The sequence below is a fragment of the Linepithema humile genome, chromosome 4 (assembly GCF_040581485.1).
Source record: "Linepithema humile isolate Giens D197 chromosome 4, Lhum_UNIL_v1.0, whole genome shotgun sequence".
NCBI lineage: Eukaryota > Metazoa > Arthropoda > Insecta > Hymenoptera > Formicidae > Linepithema > Linepithema humile.
The window spans coordinates 29,111,427-29,134,980 of record NC_090131.1 but is presented as its reverse complement, the minus strand read 5'-3'; the positions used below and the strand labels follow the sequence as shown (position 1 = coordinate 29,134,980).

The window sequence follows — 23,554 nt, the reverse complement described above, 5'->3', positions numbered from 1 at the left end:
TCGGATTGTCGAATGTTCTTGATATAAATTGGAATCACAAGAAGTTGCTATTTTCGTCATTAATTGACGCATCATCAAGTAAAAGCATGTTTGGATATTTCTCGCTGATTTTTTTTCATAAAAGTAAATCATGTATTAATATTAATATTAATATTGATTAATATTAATGCTAAATATCGTATGGTCATTGATAAATAATATCAAGATAATCTAATCGATTGAAAATAATCGGTGATAAATATTGTAATATTAAAAAATAATAGGTGGTAAACATGTTTTATCACTATAATTTGTCCAATTGTGTCCAATCATGTTTCGCTTTGATGATTTTTGAACATATTTATTACTATTTCAAATCGCGAGAAGTTGCTGCTGCTGCAGTCATCGTTGCGATTTCAACGAGTGAGGATGTTTTTCTGTGTTTCTTTCTGATTTTATAAAAGTCATGTATTTGCATATTAATTCAGCAAAGTTAAATTAAGTATCGTGCAGTTACCATAAAATGTGAAATAATAATGAGATATAATCGTAACTTTACGAAGGCAGTGTGTTAAATCAGCGCTGATTATTACCTAACCTAACCTAACCTAACTCTAATCGGGTAACAGGTATGTTCTGACATTAGCATCATTTCCCGCCTATATTGGTTGCAAGTTCAAAATGTTTAAACCGCAAGAAGTTGCAGCCAGCGCCATTAGTTGTCTAGTTATAATTAAATAAAAATGGTTTCTTATTTGTTGCAGATTGCTGTATCTACGATTAATATCGGAGAAGTAGTGAATATATTAATATTTTTCGGGAGTGCCGAATCAAGTATCGCGCGATTATCTTTCACGTTCTTTTGCCAGTTTTTATTTTTTAAAAATAAATCTTGAGAGTGCCGGTAGTAATAGTGCGTAATCATAGTTAGCCGTGATATTTTATATTTACGCGTATATGTCGCGAGTGTGTGTTGATCCAGTTTTCAAGGAAGAGTCTCGTCTGGAATCGGCTTAAATCGTCGAGATGTCTTCGCACGAGTTTATTTAAGGTAAGCTTTATAATAATTAAAATGCTAGGTAATTATAATAATTCAAAAGAAATACGTTTTGTCTCATGTAATTTTAAGAAAACTGCGCATTGTAGTTATGATACAAGCAATTGTGTAAGGATAAGTCGGAAAATATCTGGTATTAATGAATAGGCGATTTCCAGTGCGAATAATTGACGGTTCTTGCGTCATGTTGCCCTCCCCGTTTACTCCGAATTGCGGCCGAGTAAGGATATCGTGTGTTTATATTTTCATCGGAATTCGGGTAAAAACTACTATGTTTTCATTCTCATCGGAGACTCTAACATCAACATATCGCGCCATCTCGCGTGGGGGAAACCGCCGCGTGGAGGGGGAAATGCTCGATCGCGCGCGCGTCTTTCGAGCGATACCGTGCGCAGCTTTCAGCCGGCCGGCAGTGTCGCGCGACACGTCGAGTGGTGCATTGTGTTTCGTGTGTTTGCGTGAGACGTGCGATGTGATACGCGTGTTTGCGTCGCGAAAATTACCAGTTCTTGAGAAAAACCGAATATCGTGGAGTCGCAGCGGTTTCGATCACTGCCATTGCTGATCGCGAACTTTCGTTGAAAATATATTTGCCGAAAACTTACGCGCTGATGTTCGTTGCACGTCTTCGGCAGTCAATGACAGTAAAGATGTCAGCGTGACAGTTAACGCGCGATGTGTGACACACGCGTGGACAGCATCGTTCGTAAGTTCCGTCCACGAATTTCGGTGAACGACGTTTGAACGATCGAGAAAAGGACATTTCGCGGCGGTCACGTGCGGACGCGCGGTAATCGCGGTGATACATTGTTTAGACACGTCGTATCCGAACTGAAATACTTGCAGCGATTGTGTGTGTGACGAGGACAAGAACGAAAACTGTCAAAAAGATCCGATTTTCTGAATTAATTTTCAGACATGTATTTTTTGGAGTAAAGGGGAAACAACATGGCACAAGTCAACCGCCAATTATGCGCATTGGTCTTCCTGCTTTTCTTCGCGGACATCTTAAAAGGTTAGTTTAATATTTCACGTATGTGGGAAATAAACGGCACGTTTGAGGCGTTAATAAAAATACGCTACGGACAATTAAAAATTGTATAACAATTATAGAATTTTATGATTTTATAGAAAGATGCTTCTGAATCGAAATAGAATTTTTTCTCTCTCGCTTGTATCACGATCATATGTTTGACTATGCTTTCATGTATTTTTATTAATTCCTCGAGATTGAAGTTTATGAAGAGACAGAAGTTGGAATTTCGATTTATAAATTAAAATTTTACAAATTAAATTACAAATCACAAATTAAATTAAATTTCTAATATATATTTCTATATTTTGCAATTTGAAGATAATGTTTTAAATTATTCTAATGTTTTTATGAGAAATTACTTATTAATAATTCTGTTATTCTGTTGTGATAATATTAAATACTTTTTTAGTTTATTTAGGATATTAATAATAACGTTATTCATAATTACGTGTTTATTTTACATGTTATTTTTTATTATTTGCATTATTTTAATCGAAAAAATTCTCGAAAATATATAAATATCACGTATGATAAAGCAAACCTTTAATCTTTATTTGAAATTTGCGATCAGCCGAAAGTATTTGAAAAGCACTTTCTCTCTTTCACTCTTTCCTTCTCTCTTTCTCTCTTTCAACTTCTGTTCTTCATAAACATTCAACAAGTGGCGACAGGTCCAGGTGCGAGTTAAGTTCAGTTGAGAGCTTTTCAAATCGCTTGAACTTCACGAGTTTTTCCGTAAAATATTGAACTTTGCGTCTTTATAACATCTATATTTGTATCACCGTAAGTAGCGTGGGGCTAGCGCGCTAGCCTAGTAAGTTAGAGATGGCGAGTCGATCCCGTCCGCGCTCTTCCACCAACATATTAGCATAAAGTTCTCGTAAAAGTCGTGACGAAAGAAAATGGGAAAGACTTGACGGGTTCTATCACTCTAACGCGTTTCTTCGGAATCGTAATAAAGACGAGTCTATCCTTCTCTAAATTCGTCTGGCCGTAAACTGAAGAAATAGTCTATCCAGATAATGTGGTGATAAAGGTTGAATGCTGTCCAATCTTTTTGTACATGCAAGCTACTATTTTTTAATAAAGCGATCTTGCGATCTACTCATGTATAGAGGAAAAAATATAATATTAAATATAAAATTAGAATTATGATTTTGACATTTATTGAACATATAGAGACAAACTAAGTGTCAAGATATAAAGAAATTAATAGAAACAAAATAAATATTAAAATTAGAAACATAGATTTTATGATAAAACCAAACAAAGTAAAAATCAAAATGTGAAGATCTATCAAAAAACACGTCGCGATCGACTAGATGGGCATGCCAGGTATATTGTCATTTATGAAATATTTGAAACTGCTCTTTTAAAATTTTATAAAAATATATACTCGATTTCAGCTATTAACGAGTGATATACTTAGCTTTAAGCATCCTGTACATATAGTTACATGGTTATGTAATACCGTATAGAAATTCATTGTCAGTTACTCGCGCGCTAATTTCATTATCAACGTTATCGCGTTGTTAAACTGATAGTGTATGTGGCACACACACACACACACAATAGAGAATGGTAATTTATGTATAAACGAGTCTGCATATATTTCCTTTTTCTATTTTACTTTATAATGAATATTTACGAGATGGAAAACCACGGTATTTTTCATGAATATATTTCTACATGCCTTCTCTTTTGAGTTAACATAGCAAATATAAACGAAAAGCATTTTTAAATTGTGTCCTAAGCATCGAAATGAAAAACAGACGAAAGTCAATTTCCCCGTGCTTGTTAAAAAAAAAAAAACAGAAAATGTGTTATCAAACTCTCGGTTAATTCAAGCGCTCATATTTTTCGAGAAACGAGTTGACGTTAAATCTATTAGTCTTGGAGTTCCCACTCTCTAACAAGAAAGGTAAAAGTGGTCCAGGTCTTGTCGACAACGTCGCAGAAATCGCCTCTCGTGGACTCAGCCATCCGTAAATGAAAAGCGTTGCTTGTTACGCGGCCGGAGTGGGTGTCAAGGGAGACGGTAATAGTACATTAGACGGTAATTAAAAGTGAGCCTATTACCCTGGTTAACGGAGCGTGAAATGCTTTAAATCGTTTACAAATTACAACGTCTATGAGCGTTGAAACGTCTGCTATTACGTATACACGAAATTTACGTGGTAATTCGCATAACTGCAACACGATATCTTATATTGCCCAACACAGTTATCTTAAGGATAAATGAGATCATCTCTTCTAGTCAGAAAGCTTCACTTTAAATTTCTAACTCATAATTCCGGTGCTCAATCGATTCATAGATTTTAATAGAGTGACGAAACGCTGCAGCTATCTTAATAATAAATGAGAGCATCTCTTCTAGTCAGAAAGCTTCACTTTAAATTTCTAACTGATAATTCCGGTGCTCAATCGATTCATAGATTTTAATAGAGTGACAAAACGCTGCAGTTATCTTAATGATAAATGAGAGCATCTCTTCTAATCAGAAAACTTTACTTTAAATTTCTAACTGATAATTCCGGTGCTCAATCGATTCATAGATTTTTTATAGAGTGACGAAACGCTGCAATCACTGAAATTGCAATACCGTTGATGATACAAAATTTTGCGATTTGTATGTGCAGCAAAATTTATCGGTACATGAATCAGAAATGCCAAATAATTTAATTAGGAAATATCAGTGTGTAAAAAATACAAACTGGAATTTTAACAGAACGTGTATATAAAACTATTTGATTGTAAGTTTGTATTGTAATTGTCTTCCATTAAAATAACATTAAATATATCACATTATTATCTCGATATCTGTATCATCTGGATATCATATTATATCTGTAAAAAAATTCACTAAATTTAACTAATTGTAAGATGTAAAATTATATGATAAATGACGGAAATATACTAAATAAATAGTATAAAATTTATGAAATTATGTAAATTTACATTATATATTTAATAAATTTCTGTTATTTATCGTGTAACTTTTACATCTTAGTTGTGTAAATTTACCGATTTTTTTACAGTGTAGACTATTTTTTCAGCTACGACCAGACGAATTTAGAGAAGAATAGCCCCGTCTTTTTAGAAATTCTTTTGACATCAACGCGTGTTAAATTTATAGATTATCCGATGAGATCGCAACGAGGACCCGCATTCTCTTTTCTCTCTCTCTTTTTTTACAACTTATTTATGCCTTCGAGAGGTGCGACGTTATTGGCTTGTAAATAACGAATATTATGCGCGGCAGCGTATCCCGGCGTTTTAAGGACTCCATCGGACGTTATTTAGAGCTCAAAGGGAACGGCGTGAGGCGTGACGGTACAACAAATTATTACGATGATGATTTTGAAGAAGCGCGTCAGGAAGGGTGAGAGAACCCGCCAGTAGTTCCCGTTTTCTTTCGTCACCAGTCGCGACTACGAGAACTTTATGCTAATATGTTGCTATCGATAACAGGCATCTTATATCGTTATTTTTATCCATAATTTTTTTCTGTGTAAACATGTATAGTAAAAAAAATTTTGATTTAAAGTTATATTTTTTTGAAAAAAGTGATATATTTGTAATAGAAGACGGATAATATGTCTCGACGACCTATTTTTAGGCGAGCATTCAAGTTCTTTTTATACTTTGCCTTTTTAACGGAATATTTTACTTGGGGATACGAGAAAACACATAACATTGAAACGTGATTCGAATCTTATACGCGGAACTAAAAAAGATTACGTAGTGGCAAATCGTGACAAAATTTCTTTTTATTCCGCAGAATCGATGTGCAATATTATAGCGCGAATACAAAACACCGAGAAATACTCGCACGTTAAAGACGTTAGCGGGCAAAAGCGAGAAGCAGTGATATGTCGTTCGCAGGAGAGGAGCGTGTAACGCGTGGTTTTATACTTCTTGCGATCGTAAATAGTAGACGACATCCGTAAGGTAAGCCGCGTTGTATCGATTACCGTGGAGAAACGCTTAGCCGGTCATGCTAGTATAGTGCACACGTTCTGCGCGGCGCGAGGATGAGTAATTTACGCGACTGTTTTTCGCCGTATATTAAATGCATGTCGGTTAACAGCGTCGATGCGGTTAATGATCGATAAACCCGGTTGATTGTATGCCGCTTGTGTTCACCGTACGACTTATCGTCCTATAAATCGTGAATCGCGTGATCTCGTGCTTGGATTTGCCGGGGATTTTTGCAAATAACTTGATGCTACAGATTTGCTCTCGCAATATCAAAATATAGATACTGATTATTTCGAATAACAATTTCTATTCAACGTTAGCGATGGTACCCACGCTTGAAAGATACTTTTTTATTACGAAATAATAGGGATTTGCAGAATGGAATTTAACGCTGAGTTGCATTTACATATTTTTCCCCATATTTTTTATTGCACGGGAATTTATTCGCTGAAAATATTTTATAGTAAAAAATAATTCAATTAAAAAAAATTGTATGCTAAAGAATATGTGGTATCTAACATTTTACGATTTTTTATCGTTAGAAACCATATATTTTTGGAAATTTATCACGATATATATATTTTTGGAGAAAAACTTATAGTATATATTCAATATCAGATAAGTAAAATCGTTAAATGTGAGCATTCCTGTCTTCCCTCTCGTGCCTCTTGGTGCTACATATTCATTGATACGCATTTCCATTGCGACAGTGTCGAAATTCGCTCACAAAAGAAAACGAACGGTGTGCGTCGCGCCGTTTAAGCCACCCACGCGTAAGCTCGTATCGATTTTAATTAAACTATAAATATGTATGGACCGTTAGCCGCGGGATGAAAATTCGAATTATCGTGTTGATCTCGCGCAAAGGTCGACCCTCGGCGATTACGATTTCCCTTGCGTGCCGATCCGTATGTATTTTTAATGCATTATCATTTTGCCGCAATAATAATTGACAAATTCAGCACTTTGAACGTTAGGTAGGCTTTAAACGTTTCAACGTTATTACTTACTAATTATTCGTGGATTGGACATTGCTGTTCTCTTTTTATAATTCATGAACGCAGCATGATTGATGATCTTTTCATATTGTTCCTTAATTAGATTTTATTTAAATAAAACAAATTTATCTTTGATATGAAATATCATTTAGCCGCAAAATAAAATTAATCATTGAAATAATTATTCAGATATATTATTATTGAATGTAAAAATAAAATATTATTTAAATTGCTTTTGTAATTGATGAAAACAAACATAATGTCAGTTGATATATTATATTGCAAATTTCTTTATCAGTGGCTCGCGCAAAAAAATATGATCCGGCTATTACTTACAAGCGTATAAATGCACCGGATCGTCGTTCGCGTTGAATCGCCGGCGAGTGGCCGAGTCTTCGAAGGGCTAAAATTTAGTCCGGGTCATTATGCCGAGTCATAAATTTGGCGAAATCTCTAGAAGGAGTTCCTTCCACATTTCTCTCGTTCATGCCGTCCGTATCGCGCACAATAGGAGTGATCGCACAAAGAACCGTAGTCTACGTAGGAATGAAATAAATTCGAAGCATCATCGCTAAAATATCGCCGTCGGTGCAGTTTATCACCAAACTCGACGGAAATCGTACTTCATGATGCTGCTCGCGGTAGAACTATTGTTCTCGTTCGATGAAGTTGAAATTCTCCGTTCAATGTTCCTTTATGTCGACGATGTTGGTTTCTTAGGATAGGAAAAGACATTTGTCTGTGCGTTAAGTTCTGAAATTTTTAGCAGAAACAACTCGGAGGAAAAAGTTTAGCAATAGCTACAATAGTATCGTATAGTTGTTTTCCGAGCGCGCAGTGTAAGAGATTAAAATTCTAACAATTTGAGAATATTTTCTGTAATATTTATTTCAATTTTAATGATAATAAATATGTAGCATATGTTGTTATATATAAATGAGACATATTTACTTCGCTCTGCTTTCCGATGATAAATAATTTATGCAATTTATTTTTACTGTCAATTAAACGTTCATTTGATGCCAATTTGCCGTCAATTAAACACCTCATTAATGATTAATGATTGATGGGCTGGTGATAAAATTCGTAATTATCGTTAATGAAGTCAACTCGCAGGACGAAACATCTAAATCGCGGTTTCTCGTGTTTGTTGACGAAATATAATAACGAGATTTTCTCGTTTGTTCAAGACATAAAATTGTGATGCAGTCTTGAAAAAACAGTCGAACGTGCTACGGTATTCTAATAGGTCTCTTTTCGAATCAGAGAACGTAGAAATATGTATTTATCAGGAGCGATAAAAACACCGACCGGCTCTGCGCGACAGGAAAATATTTATACCTTCCATTATGAATAGTCAATATAAACATTCGCGATAATCATCGGACTCGAACGTCTCAATCTGAATAGAGCAATTTTCTTTCATAAAGTAAAACACTTCGATTTTTATGTCGATGCAGTTTTGTATTTTTTGGCTACACATTTTAGAGCCATTTTAATATTTAAATATGCAATATTTATTATGAAATAATTTTTATTCTAAACATGAATGTTTGAAGACGTTTTAAAATACTTGCGTTCGAGTTTTATTTAACATCTCCGGGATGCATATCATTAAAATATCACTACTTGCAGTAAAATATTTATTCTTTTTACTGATTAATCAATTTGATCGATAAAGAATTAAGTCGAGTCAGAGAAAAATCCTCTGAAAGCTACAGTTATCAGAAGATTACGAATACGTAGATACGTCCTTTGGGATTTGTTCCAAAATTCAATGTGTATTAAGAGTTGAATAGAAGAGCGGTGTGCAGGAAAGTAGAGAGTAAGATAGAGTGACTCGAGACGGAACTTCTTCAGATTTTATCGCGGTCGAAACGTTAGATTACTCTGTTTCACCCGAAACAAATTGCTCCGGCTATTCCGTCGGAGTAGACTCTCGCGAGGGATTTCCGTGCCATGTTCCTCCTCCAAAGTTCCATCGCAGATAGTCTCTCGGCCCTTGTCGGAGAGTCCTTTAGCCCTGCTGCGAGTCTGATGAGTTTGGCGGTCTAGCGCTTTCGAGACGTCCTTAGCGAAGGCCAACCGGCGCGGCTGCCCGTTCTAAATTTGCGAGGACATCGCGTCGCGAATATCTCGCGACGGTAATAAACAGCAACGAGAATAAGCGAATAAGAGGGAACAGTCGTAAGTCAGAGAGTCGCGAGCACAACTCGAGGCGGGGACGAAAGGGAAAAAAGGGTAGGGTAAAGGCAGAGAAGAAGAAGAAGAAGAAGAAGGGGGTTGAAAGTCGGTCCGCGTCGGAGCAAAGTCAATGCCCGGCGAGTGAGGGCGTATAAATCTGTGGCTTAAATTTAGATCACCACGAAAACGCCGCCTCCCGTTTCTACACGGTGGTCTCAGAGTCGATTGGTGCTGCCATCGTGACAAAGCTATTCAAATTAGAAAACATGATCATTCGACATTTTTTTAAAATAATTATTTTTATGTCCTGAATATACGTATTTGCTTTGAAGTTATTTGGATTTAGAAAAGGAAAATGCTTTTCAAATAGCTGGAATTTTATATTTTTTGCGTGTAATTTTCAATCTGAAACAAGACAAAGATTTCAAACTGCTTGAGCATAAACTTTTTGCAGAAATATTTCAAATTACATCAATTAATTTAGCGGAAGTAAAGTTGATTAGCGATTTTTTCATGTTTTCAAATAAATTTCTTTCATATAAATTCCAAAATACTCTTGCTGTTCTAATATACTTTGCTCCGAAGTAAATTTTTTTGTCACGTGAAATATATTGAGTTATCGTCTTTAATTTAAGACTTGTTGCAAAGGTATTCGAAGGTGCTGCACTTACTCGAACGGGAGTGGCGATTGTATTTAAATGAACAATGAAGTAACAAGGAGAAAGCACACGCATTCTTAACCATTTACGTGAGGATTAGCGAACGCACATGCGACTATGAATCTCGCTCACGTTTACGCTATAATCTAATACTGCGCCGCACACCGTGTACATTCCGAGATTGCGGCAAAGTGCACATTCGAGCGGACAATTTTCAGCGCGCAAAGTCGGCGGCGGACGGAAAATGCCTTGCTTCGAGCATCGCGAGTTAACATCTGCGAGTCATTTCGTCGCGTTATTTCCACCGGGCTTCGTCGAATGCGCTCCGCGACATTCCTTTTGCTCGCGCTTTGTCCACATGAGAGTGCTTCCAAAGCGACAGATTTAATTATCGCGATTCTCTCCCGTGTCCGCCGTCGAGCGTGCACGTGGACATGCTTTTTCCTACGGTTCGCCCCTTGCAATCAATGATACGCAGTATTGCGTTATGCAAACCGGAACGAATGAGATCACCGTATGTTCCTAGAATGATATTCGAAGCAATGATAATCGATATCCGATCAAGATTCTTAGAATAATATATGTCGCGTATACGATGTTTTTATCTTTATTTTAAAATATTATAGAATAAAGTAGGAAAATAAAATGAGACGTTCAGATTTACGATTTCTAATCAAGTTCTCTAAGAGACACGAAATATTTAATATTAATTGTTATTGGCAAATTGTTTAGTTCTCGCATCGATGGGGCTGTACATATTTGAATAGATTTCTATGGCAGAGGTGTTCACGAAAAATCCGTAATATTGTAAATAATGAGAATTCGAAATACTAATCGAGAGAAGAGGACAGAGATACATTCCGCAGTTCTCTTCTCTCTCCTGCACGTTTACATTACTGGAATAAACCATTTGGCGAGAATATTGTACGATCAAAAGCGCGGAAGGCTTCAATAATATCGGAATGCATTTTCGTCCCGTGCAATATTCGGCGCGACGCTGTACAATATGCTGTTCTCTAAAACGGGGCTGTACTGTTTCAACTGTAATTCGTCGGACGCGCCTTTGAATACTGCCCGACAGATAGTAAATACGGGTGCGCAGAGAAAATACATATATTTTTTTCCGTTAACTTTTTTCTAAATTGCGAACGGCAGCTTTAACGAATCATTTGTTGTGTGAGACTGATTGACGTATTTTATTTTTGCACCGTGCACCGGCGTTTCTTCGGAATCGCGTCAGATTCGTGCATAAATAGCGGAGTTTGAATTTTGATGGATTCAGTTTTTTTCGTGCAGATAGACGCAAATAATCTCTGCATTCGTATGCGACGATTAACGTATGTTTTTTTATACTTTTGTATGAAAGATCTAATTTTTTTGAGATTATAATGATTTCTCTACTTCGTGAAAATAAGATGGCACGAATATTTCAAATAGCGACAGTTTTATTATTTCAATTTCGCGTAAGTCACAGGATCTGCTTCGTTGCGTTATGCATTCACAGAATGTCCAGAGACGAAATATATGCTTGAAATTGCACGGGGTGAGCGCAACGGGCGTGCATAGCGGGCGGCTATTCTGTGATTTAATTAATTAGCGCGAATTAATCCCAATTAGTGAATCTTGTCTGACGAATGCCAGGTGAATGGGCCCTCTTCGTTATGTATGAAGGGTATACAGGTGCTTTCACACCGTAACTATCATACTGAAATTGTTGGTTACCTATATTAGCGTCATGGCCAATAAGACGTGAGTACGTTCGCAAGTTGATATTACGTATTCTACAATTATTAATATTTTCTGACAAGAAGCAGTTGCATACAAAATGCATTAAAATTATTTTGACGCTGTGTGCTTTGATTTTTGCACGAATATTTGCATGTCGATAAAAAAGATCCATATAAATCTTGCTTGCTTTTTCACACGTAATAATTGATGGAATACTTAATAATATACTACGCTTTTTTAATTGCATTTTTAATTGCATTTTTTGCTGAATTTTTGAGCGGGAATAAAAAAGCGTTAGCGCTAAAATTTTGCATGCAGAGTTTAATAAGCACCAAGCTAAATTGAGATTTAATACACTCGATGATAATAATGGCGTAACGGCATAATAGGCAATAGTGAGCGTTTATAGCGAGGTTTGCAAGTTGAATTCCCGACGCAGAGTGAATTGATCGATACTTGCTTCATAATTGTCGATTTGTGGTCACGGAGGAATTAAGCGCAGTAAACTGAAATTAATCTGAAGCCCTTGTTGGAAAAGCGAGCGCGCTTTCATAACGATACTCGCTTTCATGTAGTTATAATTAATATCCGGCCGCTCAATTCAAATATCATCGGGCGGAACAGGTGAAAGGTTTTTATGCCGTCATGTGATTTAATGCTACGATTGTCGGGGTAATTCATATCGCGCATCGTTTGATTTCAATCTATGGGATATGAAATAGAATTCGATTCGCGCTGTAAATCTCCCCCCGTGGTCATTATAAGACAAGCGCGTGAAATCGTATCACACACCGTACACACTGAAACGCCGGCAGTCTATGTTTTCCGCACGCACATCCGTGCACGTTGTTTTAAATTTCTTGTAATTCGAGCACAATTTTGCCTTAACGATAATTTGATACGCGCCTCCTGTTCTACAAGAACTCTTACGATGAATTTCAATTTTCGATATCTTTATCATTAAGCAAAAGTTTTGTCGAGTCTACTGAAAATTGGAAAATTCGCCGTCGTCCATTTTCGCTGCTGTTGAATCTAGTTTTTAAGAATTAAATTTTTCTTTTTCTCACTCAAAAATCATCGATGCCTCGACATTTTTGTGGAGCGAAAATTTATATCGCGCTGCTATAAAAGTTCGGCATTTCTTGCCGGATATGGAAATATCTCGCTGAAAATATTAAGGGTTTTTTTGTCCCTCTCCCTCTTCCTATTCCATTCATATCGGACCGATGCCCAATGATATCTGATTCGCTGTGTGGTCCTTTGCGTTATAGAATCCTCGATGTGATACTGTATCGGATCGTATACAATTCGGGCCGTATCGGTGATCCCGACGGAAGTCGCTGAACAGTTGCGGGTATCGGTATAACGGGTATTAATTAATTCCGTGATACACGAGGAAAATACCCCGGCGAAATGATCCCTTCTGCCATACCCCGAAGCTACCAATCGTATCAGTCTGCCGCTTCTCCCCCCCTCCCCCTCCCCCTCCCCCCTCCTGTCCATCCGCTTGTCTTTCTCTTAGCGGAATTAATTGAAACGCACAAAACAGTCTCATTAAGGCGAGACAGGCTGACCGAGCGCTCGATCGATATGTGACGACGGGGTTGCTGCGCGCCCCGACGGGGACTAAAAATAAAATAAAACCAAGTTTGCTAGGGCCGAACCCGTTCGCTATTCGCCGACGATCGCGGACATAGGGCTCCTATAGGTATGTACATCCACTCAATTTCAATCGCGACCCGTCGCTCCCGAAGCTCCATCGGGATATATCCCGCGCGTCGCCGGCGCGCCGTCCGCAATCCGTGAAAACCTGATTTTTCCTGAAATCTGAAATTCTGCGCGCGCGGAGTGCGTGGCTCTCCCGTCTCGACGCTCAATTAAAATCGAACGCTTCCGTACATAAAAGCGGCAAATATCGACGACGGATCGTGCGACGTTGCGTGAATCCCGGTGCATTTGATGCACCGCTCGACGCGGATGCATTCGAACGCTCGAGAGTTTGTATTCGAGGTTTGCTCGAGTCGTTCGAGCTCGTTCGGTGATTTATGCTTTTCAGAGTGGAAATTGATGAGCAAGTCTTGTGCTTTAAGCAATTTTAAGTATCTTACTTTCAGATCTTCGGATCGTTGCATCTCGACGCTTTGAACAAGTAAAGTATTAAATGTTAAAATTTCAGGAAGGAAATATTTTGTTCAATTTTAGTGCAGAGACAATTAAATCAGATTTCGATAAAAATGATGACTTGTACAACATTTTATTTCACAATTTCGGTTAATTGTTGTAAGATATCGCATAATTTTGAGAAATTATGATATCGCTTTCAATTTCTAAGAAATATATCACACATTTCGAATAACAATGTTACAGTTTGAAAATATCAAGAAAATATGATTTCTTCCGAGCTTCGAGCATTTCAAGCAGCACGAGGCAACTTTATCACGCACAACGATACGATAACATTGCATTTAACTGAAAACTTTTGAACTACACGACTAATGCTATGGTACGGTTTCTGGAGAAAGACAGAATGTTTCGCAGTCCGAGACACAATCCCGTATATTTCGCGCCAATGCGGCTCGTAAACAAGTTTTGACCATGTTTCGTGCAACTAGTTGCAGCGAACCCCATCGTTCCGTTCAGGCTTCGACGTTTCGGACGTTGCGTGATTATTGTTCCGCTTCACCCTATATACATTCATCTGCGAAACGTTCCGACTTGCTTGCGATCTCTCTCTCTAAATGCATCTCGTTGATTAACTCGCAGGGGTCGCTGACGGGGCCGCACTCGAAAGGAAATACCTCGCCGAGGCTTCGTCGGCGGCCGTATTACAGTATACGCTTGTGACTGCGTGCCTACGCTAATATGCGAGCCGCGAATACCGTTCCCCGTACACAAAGCTAATCTAATCGAACGTTATGTCCGGCCTGATGCACTCTCTCATGGCAACAGACGGACCGGCTGCCGAGTGGCGCAAATATGCATCGCGTTTCGGAAGCGCACGCGGCCGTTTAGTAATTACGCATTCGGCCGGCTCGAAAAACGCATCTATGCCATCGTTTAATCGACGTTATATAACACAAGCGTTTCGAAGCGCCCGCCGATGTTGATATTTCGCGTGCATACGCTACGTTATTTATTGATCGTGATTGCAGACAAACGCTACGAAACCGCAAATATTTACCTCCTATTGGTATTATCTTCTGTAAAGAGATTAATTGCATCGATACCGTTTTGGATAATAAAGTTGATTGCGTTAACGTTACTTTATTCAAAGAAATTAATTGCGCTGTTTTTCAGTCACGAACTTTATTAGGGAAATTGCTCAGAGATGCGTAATTTTGCTTTAATTGATACTCTGTCGATTATATAATATTAAATATTGTATGAAGTTTTAAGCAACAATTTGTTCTTGATAAAACGCATTCTCTCTTTATTTCGCAAACTCTATTTCAATTGTTAAACGAAACAACGATACAAATACGTTATACCGCTCTTTTATTGAGAAACAAAAGACTTTGTGAAAATATTTAATATTCTGCAATGTTATTACAAACTTTCTTTGTAAGTCTACAAAGAGAAAAGATTTAAATTTTATACCATGACAAAATAATTGCAAAACTAGCATATACGATGTTACTTTTTTAATATGTATCATTATTTTTTTTATTTCTCTTTCTCTAGATCTAACAAGTTGTATAAAGTTTTACATCTCTCAATGGATATTTTTTTTGCACAAAATGGAAGAAAACTCTTAATATTATACGGTTAATATAATATAATATATACGGTTTTGATGTGAACATCTCTCGTAATTACGTATTATTAATAATTAAATTATTGGGAAGACACACACACACACACACACACACACATCGCAAAGGCATTTACGCACAAATTATGTGAAAGAGGAGAAGAAACTTGGAGAGAAAGAGAGAATGAGTGTTTACTTGTAGTAGACGGTTTCAGGTATTTTCGCAATCGCGCCCGAAATCATTACGGCGACGATTGTGCGAGAGAAGTCCTCTTTGAAGTCTCGCGTCGCGTCTTCGCACAAATGGCGACGCACAAACCCTCTCTGTGTCGCCAGCCTCCTTTTCTGGTCTCCTTCTCGCTCCTTGCAATTTTAGCTCGCAATAAACCGTGAAACTTCGCATCTCTCGTTTCTCGCAGCACGCGTTCGCATTTCGATCTCGACGTATTCTCATTCGAGATTTCGAGAGGCACTTCTCACGGCAGAGTCAGAACTCTGCTTGTTATTTCGCCGGAGAGAAATCGGCAGAAAGAAAGAGAGAGAGAGAGAGAGAGAGAGATATGTGAATGTCGGCACGATTAAGGCACCCCGGATGCCTCCTTTCGATCTCGCTTTTAATTGCGCGAAATCCCGACGCGACGATTTCTTTGCGAGATGCTTTTGGCTACGGCTCGTCTGAAGCGGCTCTTTCGGCGCCGCGCCCTTCCCTTTGGTAGACCCCAATAAAGCGCCCTCGTAACACACGCCCGACGGAATTCGCGTTCGCGTTTCACGCTCGTGTGCGTACGTGCGCGCGTGGAGACGCGCGCGTGAATAAACCGCGCGCGGGGGTCGCGTCGGTCTGGGGCTCATTTTCCAGGGGTGTCATTATGAACTACCAGATATTAAATTTGTGTCGGTCGACCTGCCCGCGGTTACCGTGGAGACCCCTTCGCACCCTCGCGGCATAGAGCTTTTCGTGGCTTTGCGATCATTATTAGCGCAGGGAGCGTCTGTATACTGGTGGCCGTTTAATGAATATATACGCCCACGTGGGTTCCGATTAAATTTTCGTCAAGTGACTGACACGCTGGAAAAATAATCACGAAATAGATGTTCCACGTGCTGTCTATCGCCGAGTTTTTAAGATACAAGCGTCGAAAGCGATATAAATCTGAGCTCGCGATACACTTGCATCGGCATGAACATTTACATTTGGAAATACTGCAGCTCATCGTCCTTAAAATTGTTTATTGTTTGTTAATATCTGAAACATTATACATACGGTCGTTTAATGTACGATATTGCAACGAGCTAGTTAGTAGAATCGATTTGTTTCAAGTTCAAAAGTCTTTGAACTTGCTATCCGCCCTTTAGAAAAATGTTCTCTTTGCAATTCAGATCTTTATCATTCTCGACGCTTGAATTATAGGCAGACATTGGTATGGGGCGATATACAGGATGCCCGGTAGAAAGCTTCAAGAGACAGCAGCAATTATTTCTGAAAACAATTACCGGCAGCTCTTTTCCAGCAAAAATTACATTCAAGAACAAAGTTCCGCGAAATTGTTAAACTCGGAGGTGCATCTTAATAAAACTACCCGCCGCGGCGAAATTCTTGAAAGAAATATCGCGAGAAATAACACGTTATGTTGTTTTTCTTCGCGTTGCGCGCAGTCCGCGCTGATTTATCGTCGCCGTCCAGCGTTTTGTCGAAATAATTCTCAGTCCGTAAATAATATATGTGTATTTTACGTGGCGAATCGTATAACGTTTCCTCGCACGGGAGATAAAAAGACATCGTCAGCTGTGCTGGATGCTCGCTCGCTCCCTTTTTTTTTTCTCTCTCTCTCTCTCTCCCTCCCCGGCCTCTCTCCATATTCGTGCCGCATCTGTTTACCCCGTTCTTCATGAAATATCTATCACGACCTGCTCCGACGCGAGCAACGACGTTCTAATGAAGAAATCATGATTTCGCCCTGTTGATGCATGGGTTTCGGGGGCGGCAGATGCGCGGCGGCCCCTCCTTAAGCTCATAAAAAAGGAATTTCCCTCGCGCCGACTCGCCTCCTGTAGTGCTACGGCTAATTAAATTGCTATTTGCGCCTTTCGATCTTCAGGCTTTCTGTTGTTTCGCGCGAAATTAGTATCGCAGAAACGTCTCGCAGTACAACAAACTTAAGTAAGATATTACTTCAAAAAAGGTTGATTTCTGGATAAATGAATGAAATATGGGGTAGATGAATTATATACGATGTGCGTTTTTTAATTAAAGTGATTAATGTTAAAATATTGTTCATGTAATGTAATTTATATTTTTCACTAAATGGTTGAGGTAATACATATTTAAAAATGTATCGAATAATATTTTTTATTCTTCGTCGCTTTCATTCTCATTTTTTATCTTCTATCTGTCTTTATTATTTGGATCGCGCAAAGCACATATCTATTATTTTCGCACGAAAAGCAAATGCCCTTTAAGTGATGAATAACTGTATATTTTGTACTACTCACGACAGAGCCATTAATCATACGTCACTCATAAATTAAACGGGCTCGTAAAACCACGAAATAATCGCTTTAATAAATCTACGAGTCTTTACGCGATATGCTGTGCTGGATAAAAAAAAATAAACATTAAAATAATGAGAGGTAATATCATTGGGAATAAGAATTTATTGAATTGGCGCTGCTTAAAAATATCGAAAGCTAAACAAGGCAGATTAAAAAATCACGCCGCGAAAAATAAAGAATAAAGAGTTTAATGAATTTCCGCATTGCTTTGTGCAGAAATTCGCCGGAACCCGCTCGCCGGTTTTTAACACCCCGCTTTTAATTAGTCGGATTTCTTTTGTGGTAAGAGACTCCGCGTTTACAATTATTCGTGCATTTAATTGCAGCTTCGTCTGGGGGATTTTCCTATCTTACTTCACAACAAGATATCGTGTTTCTGGCTGAGCACAATCTTATTTCCGATGCGAGCGGCGATGGGGGACGTATTGAACTTGAGGATTTCTTTTTCGAGACAAAACGCGCTATCTCTTCTCCCTTTTCCGCGATGTAGCATCAAAAAGTTGCTCCCGGTTTATTTCCTTTTATCAGCGGTAATTGGATTTGCCAGACACAGCTTGCGAATCAAGTGGGTGCTTCGCGTACAGAATTTATTCCGTTTATAGTTTTTTTTGTGCTTAATTACGATGCTTTCTCGGGATATCCGAATAATAAAGTGTGCAAAAATACGTTTTTCGCGAGGCTTCTGTAATTCACCGGCAATATCAATTACGTTATATTAAGTGATTACGCGATCTAATGGTAAGATAATCGTGAAAATTCAGGAAATCAGTATCTATGTTTGATTGCACTATCGCAATCGGTCGTCGATAAAATGATTACGATAATGTGAATAATATCGACGCATCGTTTCTACTTTAGGTTGGAAATTTCGAAACATTATACTCTATTATATTATTCCGAGTCATTTTGAGAAAATTACAGACGGTTCGTGGATAGTTTGCTAGAATGGGAAATCGATGTGTTACGGCGTATCTTGAATTGCCGCGCTAGCAGCAAACCGAGATACTTTTCATGCTCGAACTATCTGAAACTTGCCCCCGACAAAAATTTCGATAACACAGTGATAAGATAGACGATAAGACCGACTACTTCGAAATACGTGTCAAACAGTGTGATATTTATCTTTAACATTTACGCTTGGAAGGTTGTAATATTTATTTTCAACTTTAAAATATCAAAAATTAAAATTTTTTTATCACAGATTGGATAACAATAGAATAATAATGAGCACGCATTACTTGTGGACAAGGACAGCTGTGCATAATTGCGTGTTTTTAATCTTTCGTGGAAAATAAAATAACGGGAAGTAATTTTATTCTTTTTTTATTTACATTAGAAGCGATTATATTGTATTTTAAAAGAGAAGATACATATAAAGTGGGCTATAATGCCATTAAACTTGTATGTCGTTCGGAGTTACGGGAGGGAACGCTATTGGCACGCTCTGAGCATAAATCGGTGTATGTCACACGAGCGTGTAACACGATGTTCTTACCGTATTACACGGTGGAGTAAGAGTTACAAGCTTGCGCGGCGTAACGGTGATGCGAGAACCCCGTTGTCTGACGTTGTCTTTTCCTTTGCCCGTACGCCAGGCTAACGCTAACAGGATTGCTCGAAGGGATCGGGCATAATCTCTCCCTTCCCGTCTCGTCTCCTTCGTTTTCTCCTTGTCTCTTGCGAGATTACATCTTGTACGTTGAGCGTAGAATCCACCTTTAAGGACCCTCTCTGTCTCTGTCTTTTTCTCTTTTTATATCCTCCTTCCCGTCTTTCTTTCGATACGTTTACCACCGACATGGGAGTCTGGAGAAATCGTTTTCTCCTTGTCTCGGCGGATGAGCTAATCGACTTTTAAGCGCAGCCGGTCTCCGTAATCGCGAAAGGACATCGTGCGCGCTATTAAAAAATATTTTCCCTCGTGCGCGATCGAGAGACACGATGTCGGACGCTATGGACATTAGCACGAGCCTTCGCACTTTATCGGCCCTTTTAGCTCGACATCAGCCGTGAAAGCATTTGATCTTCGTTTTCTGTGACAGCGTTCGACGTGTATTATGATGTATAGTTACCGACGCATTAGTCCTTGGACGCCAAGGAATCTAGGTGTTTTCTAGATACGTCGATGCTCAATCATTTAACTGTCTTGCTGAGTGACATTTTAGTTAGTTTTTTCTTTGTTTTTATATGGAAATGTTGTATGCTTAAATAATAACTGATTATCGATCTTAATCCTAAATCTTTAATGTTTTAATTTTTATTAAATTGTGTTGATATTTTTATTTGAAAAATTACGATTATTATTTTGCGACATTATCAGTATAAACTTAATCTACTATCGCTGCTTGTTGTGGCTTACTAGACAGCATTTATTAACGTCTGTGATTATAGTGACGCGGGGTAGGAAAAAAAAATTGCATGAGCCGAGAAAAAGTGAGATGAGCGAGCTTAACGTGCGCGCGTTACGTATATGAGCTAAGTTCTGTACGAGATGAGGTTAATCAGCATCCGGCCGTGCTTCTGGTTAATTACAAGTCGTGCCGTCGACGTACCGTGCCGGGGGCATCTGTTTTCGCACCGTTTTCTCGCCGTTTGCCGGCTCGTCGCGGCGAGACAGACGCAAAGGGCGCTTTTGACACTTTGTTCGTGGGCGTTTCGATACCGGCAGCGAGATAGGACACGCGCTAGTGCGAACATTTGGCATCGCCGGTGAATATTCATTCGCGCTCGGCCCGATATCAGATCCGGAGCTCTCGCGCGAAAACGCAAATTTCGCGCAACGCGCGCTCACAAAGGTTTACTAGGGTGCGAGAGAATTCAGGCGGCGAGAGTTTATGCTCCAAAACGATACCGATACGCCGAACGCGTGCACGCTGCGAAGCGGCGCTCTGTCTGCGACGAAGCGGGCTGCATTTCAGATTTGACTTTATCAATAATGATAAATGATATCTGTATTTCTGTCGCTGTTAAATCAGGAATCGGAGAAACGAATAAAGTACAGCTATAAAATTTTTCTTATAAAAATTTGTTCTTATATTTATTTATTTTATTATTTTAATTTCATATTTATGAAAGGATAGTCTTTTTCTTCAAATAGGGGTTTCAAATAAAATATTATGATAGGATTGTAAAAGAGTTAAATTTATTCTATTGCATTGTGTTAGCGTGATGTATACGTTTCTCTGCCCTGGAAATCTTTTAAAGAGGTGTGATTTTGATGATGGAAATATCGCGTGTTACATTTTCATTTAAACGGCGCTTTCGTGTACAAATTTTAAGCTCTGTACAGTGAATAATCTTTGTTTTACCGCAGACACGCTCGTTCTCCGCTCCCCCATATTTTCATAAATGCTACAATTTCTCCCCCGAAACCGCTTGAAATTCTCTTTAAGTGTCTCTGGTGAGAATGAAAAAAGGCGCGAAGGGACCATAGTAGAAAAGATAGTCCTTTAACGGTAGATATGCAAATGAAGGAAAGGGATCGAGGGACTATCCAGGTTTCTTAAACACAACTTCTTCGCACTTATCAACGCTCTTTACGTAATGAAATCTAGAGCAGTTTTTACAGAAAAGAATACGAGCAATAAATGTTGCACACACAGCGTTGTATTTTATTAATTTTTATGAGATTGCAATTTGCTCTTAAATTCTTTTTTCATAAAGGTATAAATTACGGAGAAAAGATTTTTTAACTCTTTTGACATTGCGATACCAATAATTGATGAATCTGTCGTTACGTCGTTTCAACATCTGTCAGTTTTCTGATGTTTGGTAAGGTAAGGAGGCGAAGGTATGCATTTGCGTATGCGTGCATGCCTGACCATGATCGGTATTTATCGGTAATGCGGTTATTCTCGCGAGAGCACGTATAATTACACGGAAGTGCGCGCCGGCTGACGAATCTTGCATACACACGCGTGCGCGCGTGCTTGTACGTGAACGCAATTTGCAGTAACGACACGCTCAGCCATGCATACGCATATAAAGCGCATTTACATACGTGAACCCACTGTTCACGCGAATAATTACGCACGCGTACGGTCTCGGGACTCGACGCGCGGATACTCGAACGCGGCAAGTGTTAGACACAACGGAGTATGTTAATGGCGTCGGGAAGGTTCCCGTTCCCGTCGTGTACCCTAGGAATGCTCACTTGAAATAGCAAAACTTTTCTCATGATACCGAGCGTTGATATTTCATGCTTGATATTAGCTGGATATTGATATCTCGTTTTGCATTGATTTTTATTTACATTAATTTACAGTGCTTTGCACTGATTATCTTAATTTATGTAGATATTACATGTATTAATTTATGCGGACATAACGTTTTTTCTTCGATTATTACAAAACGGTATCGAGATTGGATAATATTAATATCTGTGATTTTTGATAGGCTAAATTGGTTAAAGAACGTTGATATATATAGATATTTATTCTATTTTTAACCATCTTTGATTAACGCTCGACTGGTCTTTTACTTTGTTGGTGGAATAACCTTTGACTATAGGATTATGCCATCCTCACCTCACTTTGTCTATAAAAGCGAACCTGAAACCTGTAATAGATACTTCAGAACCAGACATGGCCCTTGATGTATCTGCTCTTAGATCTCATCAAGAAGTACGAGTAACTCTAGCACAATCATCGCATGTCTATAAAATAAAAAAAGATTGCATTGTTTTTTATATGACGAGAAACTAATAATAATGTACGAAATATTACATTATGATACAAAATAAATTGTAAGATAGGTAACATTTAATTTTGTTGAAATTTTTATTGATCAAGAATTAAATTGGACCGATCTTTTTTCACAATTTATTTTTGCAATTATAATTGCATTACGTTATATCAGTTTCATTCGAGCGTGTATTTATTTAAGACAACAGCGAGACCGAAATTTTGATTTAAATTCTTACGAACGAGATGTCTCAACTAACAAATTAACGAACTGACGACTAACGCTCCACCTTTTTATAAATTTACACGCTTCTCCCTCAACGCCATTAACAGCGCTACACTGTATGTACTCTCTCGAGGTGTACTTGAATTCAATTATGTACACGAAAACGAGGACTCGTATGCGAGCAACGTAGTAGATACACGATCGTCTCTCCTTGTGCACGCGTGAAACCGGTCTCTCGCCCGATCGCATCGCGCGCTCTTTCTCACGTCGGTTCACGAGAGGGCTGCGCACTCTCTGCCACTCGTGTGGCTTGACCACCAAGAGCTGTAAACCGCACGCTTCTCCACTCACGGCGGTCCTTTCGGGTGGCGAAGCGGTGCATCGCCATAATGACAACACAATATTGTCGCGCCGCTCGTTCTATTTATCGCCCGCGCATGGTGTTACGGCGTGCTTCTTTAATCTCTCGACTCTTCTCCGTTATCAAAAACGATATAATCCTCTGACCGGTTTAGTTATTAGCATTTTCATCGAAATGGGCTCGGTTGATGCTCGGAGATCTCTCTGTTGTGCGAGACATCATCATTCGTATAAAGTGAAATTCTTTATTCTCAACCTTTAGAGCGATAATTCGAATTTTTATCTTTATAATTTTTTGTGATTGCAAAGAAACGCACAATATTTACGTGGAAAATCCGTTTTACAATCCGACGAGAATTT

At 38.6% G+C, this 23,554-nt stretch overlaps 1 protein-coding gene across 4 annotated transcripts in view; it reads left to right on the top strand.

The window, feature by feature from the left end:
* Positions 1-402: 402 nt before the first annotated feature.
* Ror (Tyrosine-protein kinase transmembrane receptor Ror) overlaps positions 403-23,554 on the top strand; it is a 235,420-nt gene continuing 212,268 nt past the window's right edge. For 2 of the 4 annotated variants that reach the window (XR_010889984.1, XM_067354183.1), the window contains exon 1: positions 1,434-2,051. Coding sequence is in view for 2 of the 4 variants with exons in the window: in XM_067354183.1 (XP_067210284.1) it covers positions 1,985-2,051 (67 nt within the window). In the remaining 2 variants the exon portion in view is untranslated. Of the gene's footprint in view, positions 609-743; positions 1,031-1,433; positions 2,052-23,554 lie in introns of those variants that run through there. The other 2 variants (XM_012368899.2, XM_067354184.1) reach the window with 2 other exon arrangements.